Genomic DNA, 25,081 nt, shown 5'->3' with positions numbered 1-25,081 from the left:
TGCGACGATTCGCAAATAAATGTACTTTTAGACGACACTAAAACTTATGGTACCTTGGTATAAAACTTTTTAGAATCGCTTCTCTAACATCGAAGAACTTGGATGGGGACACGCCAAAAACTGACACTTTAGTTTTAAAAATGATTATTTAAAAAATAGTACGCAATGTTTACGTGAATTAATTGTTTGCATTTATCAAATTATGATGTATTTAATACTTTTCAAGCATTTAAATAATTAGCCATCATATAAATTTTACTTGTTATTCGACTTGAAACACAGGGGACAGGCCGAAAGTGAGGGCCCGTACACTTTTTTTTGAAAACGCTCGTATAATATTGAAATTAAATACAGCGCCATCTATTAGAAGGAGGCTGTAATCATTATTAATTTCAATTCTTCTATTGACCACTAGATGTCTCTGATGCAAATACGTAAAGCCCCCAGTACACAATGGCCTGACGGGCCACGCTTTACAATGCACAACTGTAGGCCACGATCAATTGCTGTTCACACAACAGCCCATGTCTCATTGCTGCCTGGCAAGCCACTTGCGATGGACGTATAGGGCTCAGATTGATATAAAATATAAATCAATAAACCTGAAAGTTTCTTTATTGCTCCACGATACTGACATTTTAGGCGATCAAATACTATATTTTTAATATAAGGAGGCAATATTTATGTATATTAAACTAGCGGTCCGCCCCGGCTTCGCCCGTGGTACATATTTCGCAATAAAAAGTAGCTCCTTTCTCGGGTATCAAAATATCTCAATACCAAATTTCATGCAAATTGGTTCAGTAGTTTAGGCGTGATTGAGTAACAGTCAGACAGACTGAGTTACTTTCGCATTTATAATATTAGTATGGACAACTAAATTTTTAAATAAAACCTCATAATCTATTCTATATTTTCTTTATTATTTAAATTAACCATTTACACATATTTTTCGCATGTTTCATTTATTTGTCGGGCAGCGAGTCCAATCCCTGTAAAGAAAACCAATTATTCGATTTGACTGTTTTTAAAAGCGCTTCAAAATTCATAATTTGTACAAATTCACAATTTTCATGTGTTCGGAAAATAGTTTCTACTGAGAAAAGGTCAAATTCATCCTACAGTAACTATTAAAAATAATGTTACAATTTAGATTCTCTTCATTTTGTTACTATCTACCAATTAAAAAAATTGTTTTGCAATTTAACATTATACAGCCCATATATTATTACAAAATTTTTTATCTAAGTCATCTAATATGCAGTGTAAATCCAGATTGAGTAGCTGATATAAGATTAAAAGACTTATAAATGAGGCCAATCAAACTTCTGTAATACTTTAAAGTTTTTTTGTAAGGTGGGGCAAAGGTCGAGCCCCTAAAGAGATGATATCCTATACCCAAATAAAATACATACTATATGTATTGTGTTCATACTCACATTAACTACATATGGGCTGCCGGTAATCCTCATGTCTCTTTGGTATATTCTGCGCTGCCAAAATGTGTCAACACTGCGTTTGTGGTGCTGTAATGTGAAAAGTTAAGTAATAAGTGGACCTGGTTTAAACCCAGACTTATAAAATTAAGGTTTAACTTGTACAGATGTTTAAACTTGGTCTTATCTATTGTGCTTGTCTATGGTTTAACGCCAAAAAATATTTTGTAATGAGACTTTTGCTCAGACCATGGTTTTAATCAGTTTTAGAAACGGTTTTTAGTTAGTCCGTGTTTTATAATAGGATGGATTAAGTGCTAATTCTTGATTATCAAATTTACTTTTACATAATATCTATTTGCTTTTATGTTTAGACAGATAATATAAAAAAAACATTTTATACTAGAAAATTTGAAAGAGGTTTACAATCTAGTATCTAAAAATAATATTCTGCTATGACAGAATTAGACAAAATCTTTTAAATCTGTAAATACTAGTGATATAACCAAAGTTTACATGTTGTGCGTCAAATTATGTAACTTACGTTTCCTAGTGTTAAATTGTGAATGTGATACAGTGCCCATCCTGGTACACCAAGACCAGCTGTTATTATGGCGAAACTAGGAATAATCTCGTACCACATAATAACAAAATCTATTATTTGCAACCGCAAAATATACTTTTCTACGAGTGTGACAGTTAACTGCGTGTTACCAGCGTTACGTAGAAATTACAGTTCAATTATTAATATTACCTCTACAGCTATTAATTGTGAAAAATCCACGATAGAAGACAAAAGTAAGTAGAATTATTTATAATGAATAAAATAAATACATAAATTACAACATTTACACGTAAAACACTAAAACATTTGTAAATAAATATTTATACAACCAAACGATTAAAAAATTTTTGAATAGGGAATTAGTAAGGGAATTAGTACTTTTCCTATGGTTAAATAGTGGCACCAGTATAAACCCAATCCTGGTAATCCTAATCCAGCTGTAATAATCGTCAAAGGTACAAGTATTTCAAACCACATTTTTACAAACTAATCGGATTAAGTTTAAAATTTGTCCTGTGTTTCTTTAATATTTTATAGTATGAATGTTAACTGGTACTTTAACAACAACGTCAAAGAATGAGGGAATATGACATTGAAATTAAATTACTTTTCTTGTACTATATTTCTCACCAGATTTATTTGTGTACTAGTAAATAAGAATGATAGAATTTTGATTACTAGCAATTCCCAACTTTATAATCTGTGATAATACCATAATATTTTCATCTGATCATAGTTCACATTACCCTTATCTGTGTACTAGGTATCCGGTCATCAAACATGGCAGACGTACCGATCGATTGTGATTTCCCTGTCTGGGGATTATTGCCGAAAAAAGAAACAGGAGTTGTTTCTTTTTTGAACAAGTATCCAAATTATGATGGAAGGGAATCTATTATTGCAATATTTGATTCGGGCGTTGACCCGGCGGCGTCTGGGCTCACGGTAAAGAATTATGATTTGTCATGATTTTGTTGGAGTTTAAAGTTTAAAATTTTACATTTTTATGACTTAAATTTTGCAGATCACAAGTACAGGAAAAACCAAGGTGATAGAAAGGTTCGATTGCAGCGGTTGCGGCGATGTAGATACAAGCACAGTAATAAAAAAAGTTGTAGATGGATGTATCACCGGTATTACGGGTCGCAAGTTAAAGGTAAGAAGTGAATTTTTGAGCAGTTTATTAAAAATACAATTTAAAGTGCTGATTTTGCTGAAGCAATTACTATGATTTTTACAGCTGGGTCAATGACACCTCCATGTGTCATTCACAGCTGTTCATTGTCATATTTTTACTTTGTTGCTATGTTCATGTACAAAATTTTTATGCGCGTATTTTGAATTTACAAATCGGGAAAATAAATTGAAACCAGCTACCATTTATACTAGGTAATGTGTTTATAAATTATATTTCCAAGCTGTATAATAAAACTGCTGAAAGGGTATGTAATTATTTAGAGATTATTCTAAAATTCTCAATACAATGTGAATAAAACAAAATATAATTTGGAAAATCCAAAAGTGCACGCCTCATAATTTTTTTTTAATAAATATTTATTAATTATTATTTTTGTTTATTTAATAACAATTAAACCACATCGAATCAGACCCTGAAAAATGAAAGGGTTCTATTCCTGAGCATACTCAAGCGTAAGAGAAAAAAAAAGACTCGATTAGTAAAGTATTTCGGTCGCTATCGTGTTAACAAGAAAAAGGATCCGCACATACAGACACACGGACGTCCAAGACAGAACTTTTTTAAACTGTTTTTTAACTAGTTTAAATAACAAAAATGACATAAAAAATATCATGAATGTTAAAAATAGTGTTTTTTCTTAATATGTGTGTGTATGTATTATCTTACAAGTGCAATGTATGATACATAAAGACATTTTAAGTTTGAAAAATCAGATGTTTTGCGCGAAGTGACAGTAGTACCCACCTCAACGCTTCGCTTATGAGGCGTGCAATATGTTATAATTTTTAATTATCTTATATAGATTGAGGAATCATGGAAGAACCCTACAGGGGAATGGCGCGTGGGTGTTCTTTATCCATTCAGTATATACCCCACGAGGGTGAAAGAGAGGATACAGGAACACAGAAAAGAACACTTTTGGGATGTGGGTCACAAAAAGGCATTTGCTGAAGCCAATAAACAGTTGCAGGACTTTGAAAATGAAGTTGGTACGATATTGTTTAGATACAGTGAAACTTGTTTAAGTGGGACCTGGATAAGTGAGAAACCTCCATAACTGGAACTCATGCTGAGGTCCCAACACTTTGGCACTGAATTACCTCTGTTAGTGGGACGAAGTAAACCTCTATATCTGGGATTTGTTCTTTCGATTTATCATCATAGTTACCTCTATAACTGAGACAGCGAGTAAATTTTATATGCTTACACCTCTGTAACTGAGATAACATTGCTTGTTTACTCATTCTTATTCTACACACAAAATCCACACGTAATTCCAAGTATGTACGTAAGTACAAATTTTGAGCTTCAATTACCTTCAGTTTTAGTTTCGCTTTACTATCGTACAGATGTTTATTTGAAAAATGTCAAAACGAAAGCTACAATCGTTATCATTACGTGAAAAACTGAAGTTAATTAATAGAACCCTCTGTAAATGAGACAGATATTTATTTATACCTGTATATCTGAGACACTGGGTAAGTGGAATACCTCTATAAGTGAAACGACATTGCAGGTCCCTTGATGTCTCACTTAACCAGGTTTCACTGTATATACCTAAAAATAAGAATAATTAATTAAGTGAAGTTATACTATACACAAACTCAAAAAAATGTTGTGTGGTTTTATGAAACCACGGTAAAAGTGAAACTGTTCGAACGGTTCCGAACACTGCTTTGTGTAGCGCATGTCGCGTGACGGTCGGCTGCCGAGTAGGTATACCTACTCGGCAGCCGCGATACACGCGACATGCGCTACACAGACCAAAAAGTTTGAGACGATGTAATAAAAGTTTCACTTTAATAAGTTATATTATGCCAAGAGGAAGAGTAAAAAATGATGCATTTTATCATGTCTCATAAATTAGTATGCACAATAATTAAAGACAAATAATTGTAACTCTTTACAGTATCAAAAAATTCAACTCTAAGTCCAGAAGACAAGGTAATGAAAGAGGAATTGGAAGCCAGAGTGGAGGTGTTACAGAATGCTGAAAAGAAGTACAATGATTTAGGTCCCACTTATGATTGCGTGCTGTTCCATGACGGAACTGTTTGGAGGTATGTGTATGACATAGTAATTAAATTTTACTGCTAGAAACTTATTTGAAATTGCGTCATTTTCACGGGATAAAAAGTAGCCTATGTCCTTTCTTGGGTATCAAAATATCTCCATACCAAATTTCATGAAAATTGGTTCAGTAGTTTAGGCGTGATTGAGTAACAGACAGACAGACAGAGTTACTTTCGCATTTATAATATTAGTATGGATTTATAGTTATAACCAAAGAGAACCATAACTATATCAGATCATAATCTGATTAAACTTACAGAGCATGTATAGACACGTCAGAGACAGGGGACCTGTCAACGGGGCCTCTGCTGGGCGAGTACAGTGTGACGCACGAACACACGCACCTAACTGCCTTGGATGAGATGACCGTTACCATTAATGTACATGACGAGGGCAACACCCTTGAAGTTGTGGGGATGTGCTGTAAGTAGTGTGTCTAAGCTAAGTCTTAATAACTAAACATTTTATAATTAAGTAAATATATGTGTTGGAATGATTTAGTTTGAAATATGAGAATAAACATGCTTTATTACGAATACAAAATTAGGTAGAAGCTATCTTTTATACCAATTTTATGACGTATCAGTGTGTGAGGGACAAAAACACGAATATTTCTACCTTTGTGCCATATTAAAAAAATTCTCTACTCAACTTAGTGTGAACTTTTTATATTTGAAAATACATAAACAATAAGAATAAACACCATATTACGTTGAAATAACCAATTTTACATAAATTTCCAGCGACCCACGGCACGCACGTAGCTGCTATCGCGGCCGGTTATTTCCCAGAGGAGCCAGACCGGAACGGAGTAGCGCCCGGAGCACAAATAGTATCATTAACAATCGGTGATAGTAGACTAGGGTCTATGGAAACCGGTACAGCGCTGATTCGAGCCTGCATCAAGGTGATGGAACTGTCGAAGAGTATGAAAATAGATGTTATAAACATGAGCTACGGTGAACACGCTCATTGGTCGAATGCTGGGTAAGTTCAGTTTATTTTTATACAATATAGGCTCCTTTGTTTCATAATTATTTAACACAACATGATTTGCCAAGTGGCAATTAAGCTTATGTTGATACATTACACACATGAGTATTAAATACGCAAATTACTTGCTTTTGTCTGAGGGTTGCATTAATGAATAGTCAGACCGTAAATTTCAATGAAAAAATATTCTTTACCTTGTTAGTAATTATTTGGAACTTTGCCAACTTTATTTTCTCCGTTGCAGTCGTATCGGCGACATAATAAGCACGGTGGTGCGTCGTTACGGCGTGTCGTGGGTGGTCTCTGGCGGCAACCACGGGCCCGCGCTCGCCACCGTCGGCGCGCCGCCGGACATCGCGCACCCTGTGCTCATCGGTGAGATGCACTCACTAACTAAATAACTAAGTTATTAGCCAACTCAGTCGCTTACTATTTCACTTATAAACTCACTCACTTACGAACTAACTCACACTTATTCACTTAATAACTAACTGACATATTAATTCAAACTCACACACTCACTAACTTTCTCACATACAAATTACTTAATCACGCAAATTATTTTTGTTGTGTTTTGCAGGTGTGGGCGCGTACGTGTCGGCGGAGATGCAGAGCGCGGCGTACTCGATGCGCGCGCGGGCCCCCTCCGGCGCGTTCAGCTGGAGCTCGCGCGGGCCGTGCGCGGACGGCGCGCTCGGGCTGGCTGTGTGCGCGCCCGGCGGCGCCGTGGCGTCTGTGGCGAGGTGCGTGCGGTGTGTGTGTGTGTGTGTATCTGTGTATGTGTGTTTACGTACATGCGCGTGCCTGCGTGTGCATGCGTGCGTGTGCGTGCATGTGCGCGCGAGCGTGCGTGTAACATTAATAAAAATACAAAGCAAACACAACAAAATTGTATACGCCATGAATTTCTCTAAAAACACTACAGCTGTTCCACTTTTACTTCATTAATAAGGCTATATAATATTATTTTGCAGGTTCACATTACGGAATTCGCAATTAATGAACGGCACTTCAATGGCAGCACCACATGTTGCTGGAGCAGTTGGTAAGTTTCAATTAAAACTCAAATTAATTATAATAAAATAATTTTACTATATTTTACTGCATAGCAGATATTTTATTCATAAAAACAACACAAATTATGTAGTCTTTTTTAAATGATATTTATAATTTTTACTAACTTAATATAACATTTCAGCGGTACTCATATCGGGTTTAAAAGCAAAGAATCTACCATATTCGCCATATTCCATGAAGAGGGCACTTGAAAATTCTGCTACGTATCTGGATCATGTGGAGCCGTGGGCGCAGGGATGTGGCTTACTCAATGTGGAAAAGGTGAGTTATTTTAAATAATGTTGATTTCATGATATAAATAAATAAATACAGGCTATGATTTGACTTGTCAATGCATCCACAACACGTCAGAAAATAAATGTGTTTTTTATAATATTAAATTTTAATGAAGGTGACAAGATAAGTGAGTTTTTGTCTTAGTAAAAGTGCAAGGATGGAATAAAATTAACAAAAAGTTTCATATGACCATTTTTTTTCAATTCTTGTACCTTCTACGGATGTATTTGTACGGAACCCTTAGTGGTGCGAGTCTGACTCGCACTTGACCACTTTTTTATTTGTTTGTAATATGATGCCGCGATGATACAAGTAGTATTGTTCCGCTCGCAGGCGTTCGACATACTGTCGACGCATCACGCAGCGGCAGAGCGCGACGTGTCGTTCAGCGTGTCGTGCGGCGCGGAGGGCGGCAAGGGCGTGCTGCTGCGGCCGCGCGCCGCGGAGCCGCCGCGCGACGTCGCCGTCACCGTCGAGCCCACCTTCCTGCACGACCACACCGACCCGCGCAGTGAGTGTGCTCTATACACCGCACGTGTCGGTCAGCGTGTCGTGCGGCGCGGAGGGCGGCAAGGGCGTGCTGCTGCGGCCGCGCGCCGCGGAGCCGCCGCGCGACGTCGCCGTCACCGTCGAGCCCACCTTCCTGCACGACCACACCGACCCGCGCAGTGAGTGTGCTCTATACACCGCACGTGTCGGTCAGCGTGTCGTGCGCCGTGGAGGGCGGCAAAGCCCATTTATCAAGGAAGATCTATAGGCTATATTATATCATCACGCAACAGGTTTATTATATTGCAACTAAATCACCAGAGCAGTATCCGTTCCAGAATAATTTATCTTAAAAATTTAAAAACTATATACTGAAAATCATTTGCAGTGTAATTCCTAAATTAGTGAGTTAGTAAAGTGTATGTCAATCTTAGTTTTATAAATATTTTCGATGTAACCTCAGAGCGATACAAAAAAACGTATATAGCGCACGGTCCGCAGACGAGGCGGTGATCCACAAGCAGATCCAGTTCGGCGTGCGGCTGGCGCTGACGTGCGCGGCGGAGTGGGTGAGCGCGCCCGCGCACCTCGAGCTGATGAACGCGGCGCGCGCGCTCGCCCTGCGCCTGCGCACCGCGCACCTGCCGCCCGGCGCGCACTTCGCGAGGTATGAAAAAATCATGTTTTTTTTCAGTAATTTTAGAGGAATTAAAAAATAAATCCTTGTCTTTTAACTATAAACTCATAAATATGATGGAAATAAAGAAAACTATATTATACAACTTTTAAGATTATAATTCAACTAAAGAAAAAATTAAATATGTAGTGACAAAAGAAATTACATATTTTTCTTTAGCTAGAACAGCATTCAGTTTTTTTGTTGTAATAAAAAATATTATATGCACTATGCATACATGTCTTTTGCGATTTTTTTCCGAAAAATACAAAATTTTTATGTGTTTCTCAAATTTGTGTTTTCAAAATTCTACTTTTCTTGTTATTTTTTTTGAGTTAGGTGACGATTTTGATATCTTTAAATCTTGCAAAAGAAGTTTCACTTCTGACACGTGTACTTGACACTAACTAATCCCCCAGTATAAACGCGTACGACGTCACGTGCGTGGAGAAGGGGCCGGTGTTCCGCATCCCGGTGACGGTGTTCCAGCCGGCGCCGCTGCCGGAGCCCTACGTCATATCCGAGACAAATGTGCTGTTCAAACCGTCCACCATCAAGCGGCACTTTGTTATACGTGAGTGAGAGCACATTTAGAAAGAAAGAAAGAAAATTTAGATTTAGACTTGAAGGACCGATTTCTTGTAGATGCTAATGATGATTTGAATAGATTTTTGGTGTTTTCGTATATACCTCTATAAAAGAACAAATTGTTTATAGATATTGAAGACTTAATTCGTATTGTTATGTGTATGACCTTCCAAATCGAAGGACCAAATTTATATCAAAATACCTTGTGAATTCAAATTCAGTTCTTCCTATTTTCAATTAAAATTCGTATTGTAAAATGTTTTTTTTTTAAATAATTTTTGCATTCTTTAATGAATTTTAATGTTGCGTCAGCGCCACTAAACGCGACGTGGGCGGTGCTGAAGCTGACGCGGTCTGACGGCGAGCGCAGCGGGCGCTTCCTGGTGCACTGCATGCAGCTGGCGCCGCGCCGCAGCTGCCGCACGCACGAGACGCAGAAGATGCTCACGCTCGCGCACGACGCGCCCGCGCTGCTGCCCTTCCAGCTGCTGGTGAGTGCCCGACCTTGTGGTGCCCTGCGTGCAGCTGGTGCAGCTGGCAACGTGGTTAGAGATGAAGAACTACCTCTGGATATGTTGTGTTCAGTGTATTTGTCGAATAAAATGACTAATAACGTACGAAAATCCAAGTCATAAAGTGTTAAAAACGCTATCAGTTACTTCACAAGAAACTGAAATAAACAATAAAAAAAATGCGCTCGCTTCTTCTTTTGTCAATAAAAAAGAAATCATGAAACTTCTACTTATTATATCAAACATAAACTGTTTATAGGGTGGCGTGATGCTGGAGGTGGTGATTGCGAAATACTGGGCGAACCTCGGCGACATGACGGTGGACTACACGGTGGAGTTCCACGGGCTCAAGCCGGACTTTGGGCCGAAGCTGGCTCTGAATGCACATTCGCTGGGCTCCGTACTGATCGCGGCACTGCGGGCGCATGACGTGCAACCCAGTGCGCAGTTGAAGTACTCCGAGCCGGTGTATCGGTGAGTTAGGAACTAGTGTATGTGTGGAAATACGTTTTGAAAAAAGAATCATCAAAATCGGTACATAAACAACGAAGTTATTCGAGTATGCAAAATTGAGAAACCCATTTTTTTAGTCGGATAGAAATGAAATTATAAAATTTCAAAATTTAAGCTCAGATTAACTTAAATCCATACTAATATTATAAATGCGAAAGTAACTCTGTCTGTCTGTCTGTTACTCAATCACGCCTACACTACTGAACCAATTTGCATGCAATTTGGTATGGAGATATTTTGATACCCGAGAAAGGACATAGGCTACCTTTTATTGCGAAATATGTACCACGGGCGAAGCCGGGGCGGACCTCTAGTGTATAATAATTAATCAAGTTGATAATAATTATTTTCAGGCCGACAGAATCAAAAATATGTCCGCTAACGAGTCGAGACATTATCCCGCCGTCGCGGCAGATCTACCAGATGATAAACACCTACACTTTTCACATAGCTAAGCCCACTGAGGTAATTATAATTTTCCTAGTTCATACTTTTAAAATTTAAATTAATTCTATCGGAATTGGTCCTTCGAGGATTTGGAGAACAATATTCTTATAATAAGATATTTGTTAATGTTTCATAAATCTTTTTGTGTATTAATCCACTTGTTCAAAATACAAATTTTCCTCAAAATTACAGGTTTCCCCAATTTTCTCGTTGCTATGCGACATGCTGTACGAATCGGAGTTTGAGTCCCAAATGTGGATGTTGTACAATTCGTGCAAGCAGCTCATGGCCGTGGGCGACGCGTATCCTTCAAAGGTGAGTTTATTAAATATATTATGTGATGAAACTAATAAGAATAGGATCGATTCAGCGCATTTAAGATTATCATTTATAGAAATAAGGAACAGTAGAGGTTCGTGTGTGCTACCTTGGAGAACACCTCTAAATGGTCTTCCACTGGTCTTAAATTTCGATTGTGAAACATTCTAATTGATACCGGTTTAATTACCGTTATTTTCAATCAAGGAGATAACTTTCAAATCACGGCAGGGCTACGCCTACGCGTCTAATACCGTAATGATTCAAATCTTTTATGCGATGGTGTGATGTACTTTGTCAAAAGCTTATTGAAAATTTAAATGTTTTTTTTTTTATTTGTCATGTTTATATTTTGTCCGTTTCATTTGTAGTATTCCGTGAAGCTAGAGAAGGGCGAGTACACGGTGCGGCTGAGCGTGCGGCACGACAGCAAGGCGCTGCTCGAGCGGCTGCAGGACGCGCCGCTCGTCGTGCAGCAGCGCCTCGCGCAGCCCATCACGCTCGACGCGTACTGCTCCATGCACGCGGTGTGTGCCCTGTCACGTCATTTTACTTATTCGTGTACTATAGTGCCATCACTTTTTCAAATTTTATTGATATCTTTATGTTTTTGTTGAAAAATGTAAACTTTTGAGAAAATAGATACGACCGTTTTGAAAATTGTTTGATTTGGGAATTTTCTTGCAGGCGTTAACTGGCGGCAAAAAGTTTACAACGGCCACGTTACCGGCTGGAAATTTGCTCCCCATCTACTTCACGCCTATCCCTGCAGATAAGTGAGTTATTTTCATTCATTTGTTTTTTGTCATTTAAATATTTTGCAGGAGTTTTGTTTGCTCAAGTCGCCATTGTCGTCGTAACTTTAGCGTGTCGTGTCGCAGGTTGAGCCGGTCGAGCGTGACGGCGGGGCAGACGCTCACGGGCACGGTGACGTTCGCGAAGGACGAGGGCGCGCGGCGGGCGGACGCGCACGCGCTGCAGTACGCGCTGTGCGAGGCGCCGCGCCGCCGGGACGCGCGCGACAAGGAGCGCGCCGAGCGGGACAAGCGCGCGCACGACGACTACCGGGACGCGCTCAAGGACCTCGCCGCCACCTGGATGCCCAAGCTGGGTGAGTGAACGTCACAACACTGAAAAAGTCCTCAAAAATATCCTTGACGATGTATACGACGAGATTCGTCGTTGAAATTGACACCTTATTTCGTTGCAGTAACGTTCAAATTATACGCGTAGGCAGGGTTATGATACAGATAATTTTTGAGCAGGATTGTGAGTCTAGTCGATAGGTCACAGATCACAATTTGAATTGTGAAAATAATTATTCAATCAGCATTGCATTATATTACAACACTGAATCAAATTGCAGAGGGCGATAAGCTGGAGCAAGTGTACGAAGAGGTATTGGAGCGATTCCCAGGTTATCTCGGTGCGCACGTGGCTTATCTGCAGGCCATTGACCCGCACACGGATAGCAAGAAGTTAGTACTACGTTTCGCTTCTGCTTTATTAGACCTTATTGTTATTTGCAAAACATTAAAATTTCTTAGTGAATGATTTAAGAGAAGGTTGGCCGGTGTTAAGTTAAAGACAAAGCGGGCGAAGCCGCATTCAGAAAACTTTTAATCCGTAATATTTCTGTGTCTTAATAGTGGTCAAGTAGGCTCCTACAATTTTTTATCTTGTCTCTCTTTACTGATTAATTGTATAAATAATGACATTATTGCACGCCTCATAAGCGAAGCGTTGAGGTGGGTACTACTGTCACTTCGCGCAAAACATCTGATTTTTCAAACTTAAAATGTCTTTATGTATCATACATTGCACTTGTAAGATAATACATACACACACATATTAAGAAAAAACACTATTTTTAACGTTCATGATATTTTTGATGTCATTTTTGTTATTTAAACTAGTTAAAAAACAGTTTAAAAAAGTTCTGTCTTGGACGTCCGTGTGTCTGTATGTGCGGATCCTTTTTCTTGTTAACACGATAGCGACCGAAATACTTTACTAATCGAGTCTTTTTTTTTCTCTTACGCTTGAGTATGCTCAGGAATAGAACCCTTTCATTTTTCAGGGTCTGATTCGATGTGGTTTAATTGTTATTAAATAAACAAAAATAATAATTAATAAATATTTATTAAAAAAAAATTATGAGGCGTGCACTTTTGGATTTTCCAAATTATTTTCAGGTTACCCACACTCTCCGAACCAGATGTAACGACGGCGTGGTGCGAGCAGCTGATCGCGATAGCTGACAAAGTGCTCAAGGGCGTGGACCAGGAACGGTTGTTGGCACATCTCGGGATGAAAACGGATACAAGGCCGGATGCTGCGAAGATTAAACAGTGAGTGCATGTTGATTTAGATATTTTGTGTGGTTCGATTTTTTTATTTTATTTGTCAGAAAGATTTGTGATGGATATTGTTATTAGTATTTTTGATGTGCAATTCATTCGTAACTGTTTTTTTTTGCAAAATAATCATTTATACAAAACAGAAAATGATTTCAATGTCTTTATGTTATTTATGAGAGATTTACTAATTGTTCTATTTTGTGATGTTCATTTAATTCCGTTACACGTTGCATGCGTGCACGTGAACACGTGTATGCGTTAATTAAGCATGTATAGTTCGATTCAAACTTAATGGCGGTTCGGATGTTAGGTGCAGGTGCGAGTGCGGGTGCGCACAGGTTACTTAACGTCCCGCTAATACCTAAAACTGCGCATCGGAACGTAAGAAGTTTGAATCGTACTGTACTTTACGTGTGTGCATGTATTCAGTATACTCGTGTTACTTTACGTGTGTCATGTGTGCATGTATTCAGTATACTCGTGTTACTTTACGTGTGTGCATGTATTCAGTATACTCGTGTTACTTTACGTGTGTGCATGTATTCAGTACACTCGTGTTACTTTACGTGTGTCATGTGTGCATGTATTCAGTATACTCGTGTTACTTTACGTGTGTGCATGTATTCAGTACACTCGTGTTACTTTACGTGTGTCATGTGTGCATGTATTCAGTATACTCGTGTTACTTTACGTGTGTGCATGTATTCACTACACTCGTGTTACTTTACGTGTGTCATGTGTGCATGTATTCAGTATACTCGTGTTACACATGTATGTGTGTGCGTGTGCAGGGAGCACGAGAAGCAGCGCGGCTGGGCGGTGGAGGCGCTGTGCCGGCGCGGCGCGGCGCTGTGCCGGCTGCACGCGCTGGCGGGCCCGGCCGCGCGCGCCAAGCTCGCCGACGCGCTCGCGCACAACCTCGCCGACCTGCTGCACTTCGCGGACCTGACCGACACCAAGGTGTGCCCACTAGTATTCACAACAAAAAGACGGGTTGCACTCCGGGAGTGCCGGCAGAAGTGAAAACTTGATTATTAACGTTCAGCATGTTTGATATTTTGGAATGGTATCCGTCTTACGCATGGAATATAACGTGCTGGCCACGGACAATTCGCTATAGCGAAAATTCGCGCGGCGCGACTGGCGGCGCGTCTTGCGAATGAATCAAATGTATGGAAATGTACTGGGCATGCCACGCGCAGCGGCGACCAGCGAGACGACCGGCGAATTTCCCCGAGCGAATCGCGCGGCACGACTAGCGATCGAAACAAATGTATGAGTTATTACGGCGCAGGCCACGGAGTCGAGCGGTAGACGCGGCGACTACTCCCGGAGCGAACTTAATTTAAAATAGTTTGTTTTTTTTTTCGCGAAAATGGAGACGGAAGCTTTTATTGCAGAAATTCTAGCTAGACCAGCTATTTGGAAGTCTAGCCACCCGCAACATAATTTTTCATCATGCCTATATTTTTCATATTTTTGGTGGAATTCTCCGTCTGTAACACGATTTCTATTTAATTCGTGTACTCCACTATATCTTCCAAACATTAAGGTTGATGTTCCGACCGTCCCTCCATACATTTTTGATTACCTCTAAACACTTAACACAGACACTATTTCTTTAAAACTAATCATTTTATCACTTCTCTATAATGAAATGTGTGCGCGTTCGACCTTTTTAATCAATAATTTACAATATTTACTTAGAAAAACAACAGTAAAATACCGGAAAAATTTGACACTTCTACAGTAGTGTGCGTGACTTTTGCCAAGCGAAACACGACATAAAGCACGACATCTAGCGCATAGACTATATACTTATTACAGATCTAGCGCGTCAATGTCTAAACGAAAGGCGATGTTTAGACATTGACGCGCTAGATGTCGTGCATTCGCGTTCGTTATCTTATGCATAATGAGCATAATTCTAATAAATCAAAGTTCTGTGTAAAAATTGAGTAATTTCATTTCCAATCGTTCAAAGAAAATAACAATAAAATAAAATAAAACTAATGACCTTAGAAACTATGTTTTTTTTTATTTATTACTCATTATTGTTCGTCCGTCGTAGGTCTGTAAACTGTATTGTACACTGAAGGTAAATGGTACTGTAGGTACTTTAGTTCGGCGTCGTCGCTCGTCGGCTTGATATAAAATTACATTCTTGATTTCATTGACACGCGCTATGATTTGCGCGCGGAATTTCTTGTGTTGTGAATTTATTTTTGTATGCTATGCATTTTAATTGATTCAAATTGCAATGTTTCTCTAGTATGCATTTGAGACTATATTGTAAATTGTAATAATTGATCGTGGGTATAGTAATTAATTATTCTAATAACGCAATTAGTAATATATGTATTTTCGGTGGGATTCAAAACAAAAAATTGGCCCGTGATTTTTATGAAATTTCACCACATTGCAAATCACATCAATCATAGTTCATACACATGTATGACGAAAGTGATTAGTATTGTGGCTAACATTGACTCATCAGTTCATCACTGAAACCAGTGATAAATCAGTACCTATATCATATTGTGTTTGAATATTTTTAAACAATGATATAAGTACTTATACAATTATTATAAATCGGTAAACTATCAAAGTAATCACAAACTTGCAAACATTGGTAAAATGTCCAGTAGTTTATGAGCCTATTCATTACAATCAAACAAACAAACAAAGTTTTCCTCTTTATAATATTAGTGTAGACAAACACTATGAATACGATCACGAATGCAAATTCGGGGATTTTCTAATTATTGCTAAATAATAATTGAATTCGTTTTGAAATACTCTATAATTTTTAGTGTATAAATAGACATTTATAATGTGGTGCTCATTTTTTTTGTACTGCTAACGCTATTGTAGGTACCTATTTTCGTTGTTTTATTTCAAGTGAACACGGCCATACAATTTTGTCACGAGCCGCCTATGATTGTAGGTACTTTTGTTAGGCTCCTTCGTCGTCCGCGTCGGCTCGAAAGTTCTTGATTTCATTGTCACGCGCTATGATTTGCGCGCGGATTTTCTTGTGTTGTGAATTTATTTTTGTATTATTATTATTTTTTATTTATTTTTTTATTTTATTGATTCAAATAAAATATTTCACTAGTATGCATTTGAGACTATATTGTATTATGTATAATTTATCGTAGGTATAGTTATTCTTATAACGCAGTTATATTTTCGGTGGGACAATTTGACCCGTGATTTTTCTGAAATATCACCACGTTGCAAATCACATCAATCATACACACGTATGACGAAAGTATAGTGGCTATAATTGACTCATCAGTTCATCACTGAAACCAGTGATAAATCAGTACATATATCATATTTTATTGTGTTTGAATATTTTTTAAACAACGATATATACAATATTATTATAAATCGGTAAACTACCAAAGTACTTCCGAATTTTCAGACAGACAAACAAGTAGTTTGAACACGCAGTTTTCTTATACTAGTAGCAAAAATCAAAACCATAATATTATGTTTCCCTACTATATTTTACTAAAAGTCGAGTGCGTCGAAATCGTAAATAATAATATGTTTTTCACCTTCCTGGTTATTTTCCCATAGTAAATAGTGTTTTAGGTTTGTTGTTGTAGGTAGGAATAATAATAATTATTCTTACATGTTGGTTATGAAATGTATATTGAAATAATTTACTTTTACAAATCATTAGTGATATAAGTTTTGAGTGAAAATGCTTGGATCAGCATAATATTATATGGTACTTCAAATACATGTTTTGATAAAAAAAACAATAGTGTAATAAAATAAAACTGCGTTTTATTGTAATCAATGTTGACAATTTTAAATTCCAAAATTATTGATCAATAAAATAGTTTACACCAACAAATATAACTTTTATTTTTATAACAATCGTTCATAATATAAACCGTAGCAGGTGGCGTTTTGAAGTTCTGTCTACTCATACAGAAAAATGGAAAACTTGTTTTTTTGTAAACAATTTATTACTCATGTTGTTTGGCAACTCGAAGCGTGGTCGTCCGTCGTAGGTACTTTTGTTCGGCGTCGCGTCGTCGTCCGCGTCGGCTTGATATAAAACATTCTTGATTTCATTGACACGCGCTATGATTTGCGCGCGGAATTTCTTGTGTTGTGAATTTATTTTTGTATGCTATGCATTTTAATTGAATCAAATTGCAATATTTCTCTAGTATGCATTTGAGACTATATTGTAATAATTGATCGTGGGTAGGTATAGTAATTAATTATTCTAATAACGCAATTATATTTTCGGTGGGATTCAAAACAAAAAATTGGCCCGTGATTTTTATGAAATTTCACCACATTGCAAATTATATATTATACAATTACAATTACAATTATTATAAATCGGTAAACTATCAAAGTAATTACAAACTTGCAAAATATGCTTTTCCGAATTTTCAGACAGACACACAATTTTATTAGTTTGTTTTAGCAAAGTAGGTACCTATACCTATACGCTTACGTCGCGCGTCGCGTCGTCGAAAACGGTGCGCCCAGAAACAAACATACCTAATTCAGTTACAATCCTTTTTTTGTTCCGTAATTTATTGTATTTATTCTAATACGATTTTTTTTATTCGTCGGCCAGTTCTACTAGGTATAAAAAGATAAAATTGAAATATAATTATTGTAGCGACAGCCATATTATGTTACTATGTTTTCGTAAATATGTTTTTCACCTTCCTGGTTATTTTCACATAATCTTATCTTCTTATATATAAAAATGAATCGCAAAATGTGTTGGTAAGCGCATAACTCGAGAACGGCTGAACCGATTTCGATAATTCTTTTTTTATTATATTCCTTGAAGTACGAGGATGGTTCTTATGTAGAGAAAACGTAAACATGTACCACGGGCGAAGCCGGGGCGGACCGCTAGTCTTATATATAAAAATGAATCGCAAAATGTGTTGGTAAGCGCATAACTCGAGAACGGCTGAACCGATTTCGATAATTCTTTTTTTATTATATCCCTTGAAGTACGAGGATGGTTCTTATAGCTAGAGAGCTAGTTAGTTTAGTTTTAGTGCAGTGGCAGTGTAAATGTTGTTGTTGAGGTTATGTAAATTTAACACTTTAGTTAACTACCAAGATATAAAGAAATGAGGATAGGACACAATAACTATTGGTTGAGGTATTTATAAACTCATAATATACTTTTAAAAAAATCACGTTTTAATAAATTTCTAGAATTAAATTAGAACAGCTGATTCAAAATAGCCTAAAAAATCTTAATAATAATAATTACGCTTCACAGCAAGAAGAAATGTACCATATGTACCCGCACAAAGTCGATATTGTGTTGCCTACCGTTCGACTCAATGGCTAGGGTTGTAACTACCTTTAATAATTATTACCAAACTAATAAACCGAGTGATGCGAAATAACCATAATTCTTTTAGAGTTTGATAAAATGATCAGGCAGGTATTTTCTTTAATCCTCTGAATTCTCGGTTACTAAATTGTATCGTTGAAATTATTCTTAATCGCGTAAATTTAATAAATAATCATATGGAAAACACTTTTCATTTGTTTTTTTACTTTCACGCCCAACTACTATACAATAATTACGTTGTTTCGGTATTTTGACGAGAAAACGCAGGAAACATCCGTTGTATCATTTTAGATAGATTGTATATTTTGTATCTGTAGAATTGAAATCAAAGCTATGTATATGTTGTCTCCATTCTTTTCTTATCGGATTGTTGATCCCAATGCGAATGCGTCACTTAAATTTTATAAAAGACAATTAAGAACATCAAAAATAAAGTGATACGTAAATATTTCACAGTGCAATATATTATGTAATTAATAATAATTATATATTTATGAAAAAATAATTACATCAGATTTAATAATAGCAATTGTTTTGAATGTACATAATATGAATAAATGATTACATCATAATAGTAATAATCACAATTGTTTTATTTCCCATTTGTTGCAACCCTAGCATATTTTCATGTAGCAGCAGAAGTACCTACACTGGCGGCGCGGCGGCATCGTGCGACATCAAAGGCATTGCCTTACTAGGTAAGTTTATAATGACTCATTTCTTTTATTATATAATTTACGTTTTACTTTTACAGAATCCGATTCAATGGATTATGAAGACGAGTCACACAACGCCATACGATAGTGATGATGAATGAACATTTCAATAAATGCATGCGTGTTTTTTTATGTTGTTTTGTAATTGTTAATTGTTTCTTAAATAAAGAAATAAACTAAATATTTAAATGATGATTTGTTATTTGCAACACAACTTTATATTTGAGATTCTTTACAAATGTATATTTAGTTTTGTATCATCAAATTTATAAATTTTATTCCATAGTTTTCAAAATTAAATGTAAATGACCATAAAAACATTAATAAAGTAAATCATTGATGTAAGGTCAGGGAACGTAATACATATATACATCTGACCATGTAGAAGCTAAGTCTTGTTGACTGCTGAAGTCTGTAAAGTTTTGTTGTCTGCTGAAGTCTGTACGCAATGAAAATGTCTGCCGTTTCGAAAATAAGTTTTTAAGACCCTAATAAATAAAATATATGAATGGCAGATCTGGTCAAATACTTTCAAAATTGTATTTTTTTCAGCACTTTCATAAGTGTCTGCCAGAATGTTATCCGCGTGATAATGGTCTGCCATTGTTATTTTCCGATAGTAATAATAATCTATTTTCAAATATCAAAATGGCAGACGTGGTCAAATGGTTTCAAAGTTCGCCAAAAATTTCCACCTGTCTTACCTAAGCGCGCGCCCCGTCCACCACTCTGGGCTTAGTGACTCCTCATCTCATGTATAGTAGGTATAGGGGAATCAACACACAAAAATCCAGGTCTGGTCAAATACATACAGGTAGCTTTGCGCTAGCTCTCTAACTATTACTTCTTATGGAGAGAAAACGTAAACATGTACCACGGGCGAAGCCGGGGCGGACCGCTAGTAAATAATAAAATAATAAATAGTGTATTAGATTTGTTATTGTATCTTGTATACCTACGAATAATTATTCTTACGTCTTGTTGGGAAATGTTCAAATACCTACCTATTGAAATAATTTACTGTTACAAATCATTAGTGTTATTAGTTTTGAGTGAATAGGCATGGATCAGAAATTCAGAATATAATATGCTACTAACTACTCAAATACATACATGTTTACACAACAAACACCACTGACCTCTATAACTATAAGTTATAGAGGTCAGTGACCGTCAGTGACAAACACTATGGATACCTACGCTCGCGAATGCAAATTCGGTGATTTACTAATTATTGATACCTAGTCATTGAATTCGTTTTGAAATAGCCTGTACTTTGTAATTTTTAGTGTTATAGACATTTATAAAATGTGGTGCTCATTTTTTTGTAATAAATCATCCCGAATGCTATTGTATTTTCGTTGTTTTATTTCAAGTAAACACCTATACAATTTTGTCACGAGCCGCCTCTGGCCTCTGGGTGAAATAAACAAGTCAAATGATTTTTGTTCTAATTGTATTTTGGTAGTAGTTTGTTTAGAATTTACATTACCATTGTTTAATTTTTATTTTGTATTTGCAGTAAAATAAAAAGATGAAAAACTTCATTAGGTATATTGTACGACACCTCACTCTGAATCGCGCTAGCGAAATTTTTTCGTTACAGAGCACATATACAACTTTCGGACAATCTTCATTGAGGCCGGCCGGCAAATCGAGTATGTCGAGAAACTTCACTTATTCGATGGAGGTATTCTACCTTCCTTCCTCCACAGTTGTGGGACCCCGACGTGCATTGAACACGCAGCTTTCTGATACTAGTAGCTAAAATCAAAACCACAGATATGTCTGTGATCAAAACCATAATAATATTTTTACCTATTATTTTACTAAAAGTCGAGTGCATCGAAATCGTAAATATGTTTTTCACCTTCCTGGTTTTTTTTCCATAGTAAATAGTGTTTTTGATTTGTTGTTGTATGAATAATTATTCTTACTTGTTGGTTATGAAATGTATATTGAAATAATTTACTTTTACAAATCACTAGTGATATTAGTTTTGAGTGAAAATGCTTGGATCAGCATAATATCATATTTGCTACTTCAAATACATGTTTTGATAAAAAAAAAACAATAGTGTAATGTAGGTAATAAAATAAAACTGCGTTTTATTGTAATCAATTTTGACATTATTTATTTCCCAAAATTACAACAAAATAGTTTACGCCAACAAATATAACTTTTATTTTTATAACAATCCTACTTGTTTTACATTCACGCCATCTAGACTTAAATCTTTATCATTTTTGTATACGTCTGTGTGTGTAAACGACCCTGTATGCAATGACAGATGTTATAATGCATTTTTTTACCGAATTGGGTGGATTTTAAGGCAATGATATGACATATTTCAATAAAATATAATATTCAGTAACCGCCATGACTATTCCTACGACCTTAATCTTTTCCAATTACGCAAAAACTCAAATAAACTAGAAATGTAGAATTCAGCGCCATCTAGCGGGATATTGGCTGGGAACAGATCGTAGCAATCACCTTAAATCTTGAGCAAAAAAAGCTGCTACTCTCCAAACAACGTCGAGCTAACTTTGATAAAGCCATCTCGTCTCCTCGTCTACACTGGTCGCGGCGGCGAACGCAACTGCCCGTGGCGTGCTTACCGCGCCGCGCGAATTGCCGCGCCGCCCGTCGCGCCGTCGGTCGCGCCGCCGGTGTCCGTGGCCAGGGTGTAAGGGCTTAAAAAAAAAAAAACATCCGTCTTACGCTTTTTCGATCAGGTCACGTGTCCTGACGCGAGTTTAAGATTTTATAACCATTACAGAAAAAGTGCTCAACGCCGGTAAAGAAGTTTTCACTTCAAAAAAAGACGTGTGCCACTCGGGGACTGCCGCGGTAAAGCTATTGCATAGCATGCCTTCAAGTCACACCTCCGAGCCCGTCGGAGTGGGGAGCGTGAGGTTTTTTCGTTACGGAATTTCTCGATTTGGTCCCCGCGCTCAATGCCCGTGATAGAAGCTATGCAATAGCTTAAAAAAAATGTTGTGTGGTTTAATGAAACCACGGTAAAAGTAAAACTGTTCGAACGGTTCCGAACACTGCTTTATACCTACTCGGCAGCCGACCGTCACGCGACATGCGCTACATAGACCAAAAAGTTTGAGACGATGTAATAAAAGTTTCACTTTAAAAAGATAAAAATGTCCGTTTTAGAGGGCGCCCCACTGCGTGGTTCGCGAAAACGAAGAGAGAAAGAAAAAATATTAACTGTGACACACAACATAATCATCAATTACACACAACTCATAATCATTAAAAAAAGATCGTGTGTGCCAAGCAGACGTGTCAGAAGTGAAACTTCTTTGACAAGATTCATAGATACCACCGCCTTACACCTACAAAACTAATAAAATAATAAATATTCTCAACAGGTGATCCACTACGGCGTGTGGCACTGTTTCACACTGAAGCAATGGGGACGAGCTATCAAGCTCCTGCACAAGATGCAAGAGGAGCGGCCGTCGCGCGAGGTGGACGAGCGGCTCGTGGCCGCGTACACACAGCTCGGCTACCACCACCTGGCTGAGGCTACGGCTAAAGCGATGCCGATTAAATATCCCACCGCGTATCGCCCGTTTTGAGACGCGGTTACATACGCAATGTATCGGTGTGTGCGTGACACGCGTGTGTACAGGCGTACATGTGTGAACACACACGTGCGCAGGGTGTGTGCGTGACACACGTACACATGACACGTACACGAGTGATGTCAAGCGCGTATATTATCACGCGATAAATTTAAAATAACGTATTAAAATGTCACAAATTAGTACGCACATTGCGTACTCGTGTGCGTACGTGAGTATGGAGTGTGTCACGCAGTTTGACGGTGTAACATTTATCTCGCGTTATTAAAGGATGCAGTGTAGATAATTAATAACTCGGCCCAGGAATCACAGAAACAATAGAAAATCTATTGTGTCGTGGACCGATCGGGCCGTTCGGGGCTCAATGGGTTAATATCCAATTTATAATTTAGAGTGTTGTTATTATTTGAATAAATGATAAAAGTGACGAACTTTTGGTTTAATCACGTACATTTGTTTTTTCTATGTGTGTGTTTTTCAAACCGCAAAAGAAGCGGAAATAAAAAAAATATTGAATCTTCATTTACATAAATGTGCAAATATCAATAAAAATTTAAAATATCTTTAATGCATCCTTTAATGATACAAGTTATTATAGAGACGTATGGAAGCACAGTTCGAAATTAGTTTCTTTTCATTTACAATTATTAATAATTTTCGGAATTATTATAATTATAATTTTGTGATTCATTTATCAAAGGAATTCTTTGACATATTTTTTTCTATTTCAATGTGTTACTAGATTTTTGTCGAACTGTGTTTCTGTGTAATAATAAACATAAGTACGTAACGTTGTGCAGATTATATACAAAAAAACGCCATTAATGTCAGAAGTCAGTTGCTATTTAATAGTGGTTTAAAGAACTGGATATCGAGTTTTGATAGCATTGAAATTTACTTCGAATTTTTCTTCAAAAAAGGAGGAGGTTTTTTAAGAAGACTATATTTTTTTTGACAGAAAGTTTTTCATTTATTTGTCCTAATTTCGTAGACTGAAGCTTTTTTTTTGTAATAAAACAAACATTTTTTATTTTTTTTATCGTTGAATCGTATTGAAATCGTACGCTATCAAAACTCGATATCACAGATTGTTACTTAACAAATAAAATAAATGCGTATAGAGAATAATTTTAAGTAGTTATATGGAAATGTTGGGGTTTCATTGAAGAATTGAATGGATTTTTTTTCAATTTTTCTTTCAATAAAAGATTGAGTGTGTAGAATTAATAAATTAGTTTTGTATAACTATAAAATAAATATTCACACATAATATTGACAAAATCCTGATTTTTTTATATTTTTTTAACCAAAAATAAGAGAATCTTCTCCTGTTTAAGTTAAATTCAACATTCTATGCTTCAATAAAACCCTACGCTCTTGTTTTAAGACACACCGATTTCTCAAACGATACTCAAGTTGAGTTGTTTTTCAAAGTTGAGTTCCGTTTGAGCAATGGGCCGATAGACAAATATACATTTATACAAAATCATGGTGTTTCGCTTTGTGAAGTTAATGCTTCTTTTGTTACGGGATAAGTATTTTTTTTATTGAAAATATCACATTTTTTCCATCTATTAAATGCTCTAATATTTGGTTTTTAGCGAGTCAAATATAATAATCTAATGGAGTATCTAAAACTATTGGATATAAAAGGTTTTCATTAACCGTCTTCCGTAAATAACCTCCTCCTTTTTTTGAAGTCGGTTAAAAAAAATACTTGTTCCGTAATACAATGTGTATGAAAAATTTTTTTTTATATATTGACATCAGGGTGCTCATGGCGTGCTCAAAGTCGTGTGCCGTTGTACTATTTTTATGTATAAAATCGTTAAAAAAATTATTAAATAGGATATTAAAGTCGTAATATAAAAAGTCGT

The 25,081-nt window shown here is 36.8% G+C and overlaps 3 protein-coding genes across 4 annotated transcripts in view; 2 read left to right on the top strand and 1 right to left on the bottom strand.

Annotated features, from left to right (window-relative positions):
- shop (sulfite oxidase) overlaps positions 1-25,081 on the top strand; it is a 73,492-nt gene that overhangs the window by 16,213 nt on the left and 32,198 nt on the right. The window lies entirely within an intron of this gene.
- ND-MWFE (NADH dehydrogenase (ubiquinone) MWFE subunit) lies at positions 905-2,117 on the bottom strand. The gene is made up of 3 exons (XM_089696945.1): positions 1,981-2,117; positions 1,440-1,526; positions 905-992 (listed from the first exon to the last, which is right to left on the bottom strand). The coding sequence occupies exons 1-3, from the start codon at positions 2,077-2,079 to the stop codon at positions 966-968; spliced, it is 213 nt and encodes a 70-aa protein (XP_089553071.1). The 5' UTR covers positions 2,080-2,117; the 3' UTR covers positions 905-965.
- On the top strand, positions 2,048-23,326 carry TppII (Tripeptidyl-peptidase II). The gene is made up of 25 exons (XM_089696949.1): positions 2,048-2,234; positions 2,765-2,946; positions 3,026-3,157; positions 4,002-4,188; positions 5,109-5,259; positions 5,532-5,695; positions 6,016-6,259; positions 6,510-6,640; positions 6,846-7,008; positions 7,240-7,310; positions 7,464-7,603; positions 7,952-8,133; positions 8,595-8,774; positions 9,203-9,357; positions 9,684-9,862; positions 10,143-10,357; positions 10,750-10,861; positions 11,036-11,158; positions 11,533-11,688; positions 11,849-11,937; positions 12,043-12,272; positions 12,528-12,639; positions 13,357-13,512; positions 14,313-14,481; positions 22,989-23,326. Exons 1-25 carry the CDS (start codon positions 2,048-2,050, stop codon positions 23,196-23,198), a joined length of 4,020 nt encoding a protein of 1,339 aa, XP_089553075.1. The 3' UTR covers positions 23,199-23,326.

This window comes from Colias philodice, chromosome 6 (assembly GCF_061535455.1).
Source record: "Colias philodice isolate Cphi_HAF_F1 chromosome 6, ilColPhil1 Martin Lab GWU primary, whole genome shotgun sequence".
Taxonomy (NCBI): Eukaryota; Metazoa; Arthropoda; class Insecta; order Lepidoptera; family Pieridae; genus Colias; species Colias philodice.
Note: the sequence above shows the minus strand (reverse complement) of the source record. Positions and strands in the feature narration are given on the sequence as shown.

Bases quoted from the DNA above. Each gene is read 5' to 3' on its own strand.
- TppII (XM_089696949.1), top strand. From the start codon at position 2,048: ATGGCGAAACTAGGAATAATCTCGTACCACATAATAACAAAATCTATT. The intron at 10,358-10,749 runs GTGAGTTAGGAA...AATTATTTTCAG, and splicing joins TACTCCGAGCCGGTGTATCG to GCCGACAGAATCAAAAATAT. The intron at 12,273-12,527 runs GTGAGTGAACGT...ATCAAATTGCAG, and splicing joins CACCTGGATGCCCAAGCTGG to AGGGCGATAAGCTGGAGCAA.
- ND-MWFE (XM_089696945.1), bottom strand. From the start codon at position 2,079: ATGTGGTACGAGATTATTCCTAGTTTCGCCATAATAACAGCTGGTCTT. The intron at 1,527-1,980 runs GTAAGTTACATA...TTCACATTACAG, and splicing joins ACAATTTAACACTAGGAAAC to CACCACAAACGCAGTGTTGA. The intron at 993-1,439 runs GTGAGTATGAAC...TTTTCTTTACAG, and splicing joins GCAGCCCATATGTAGTTAAT to GGATTGGACTCGCTGCCCGA.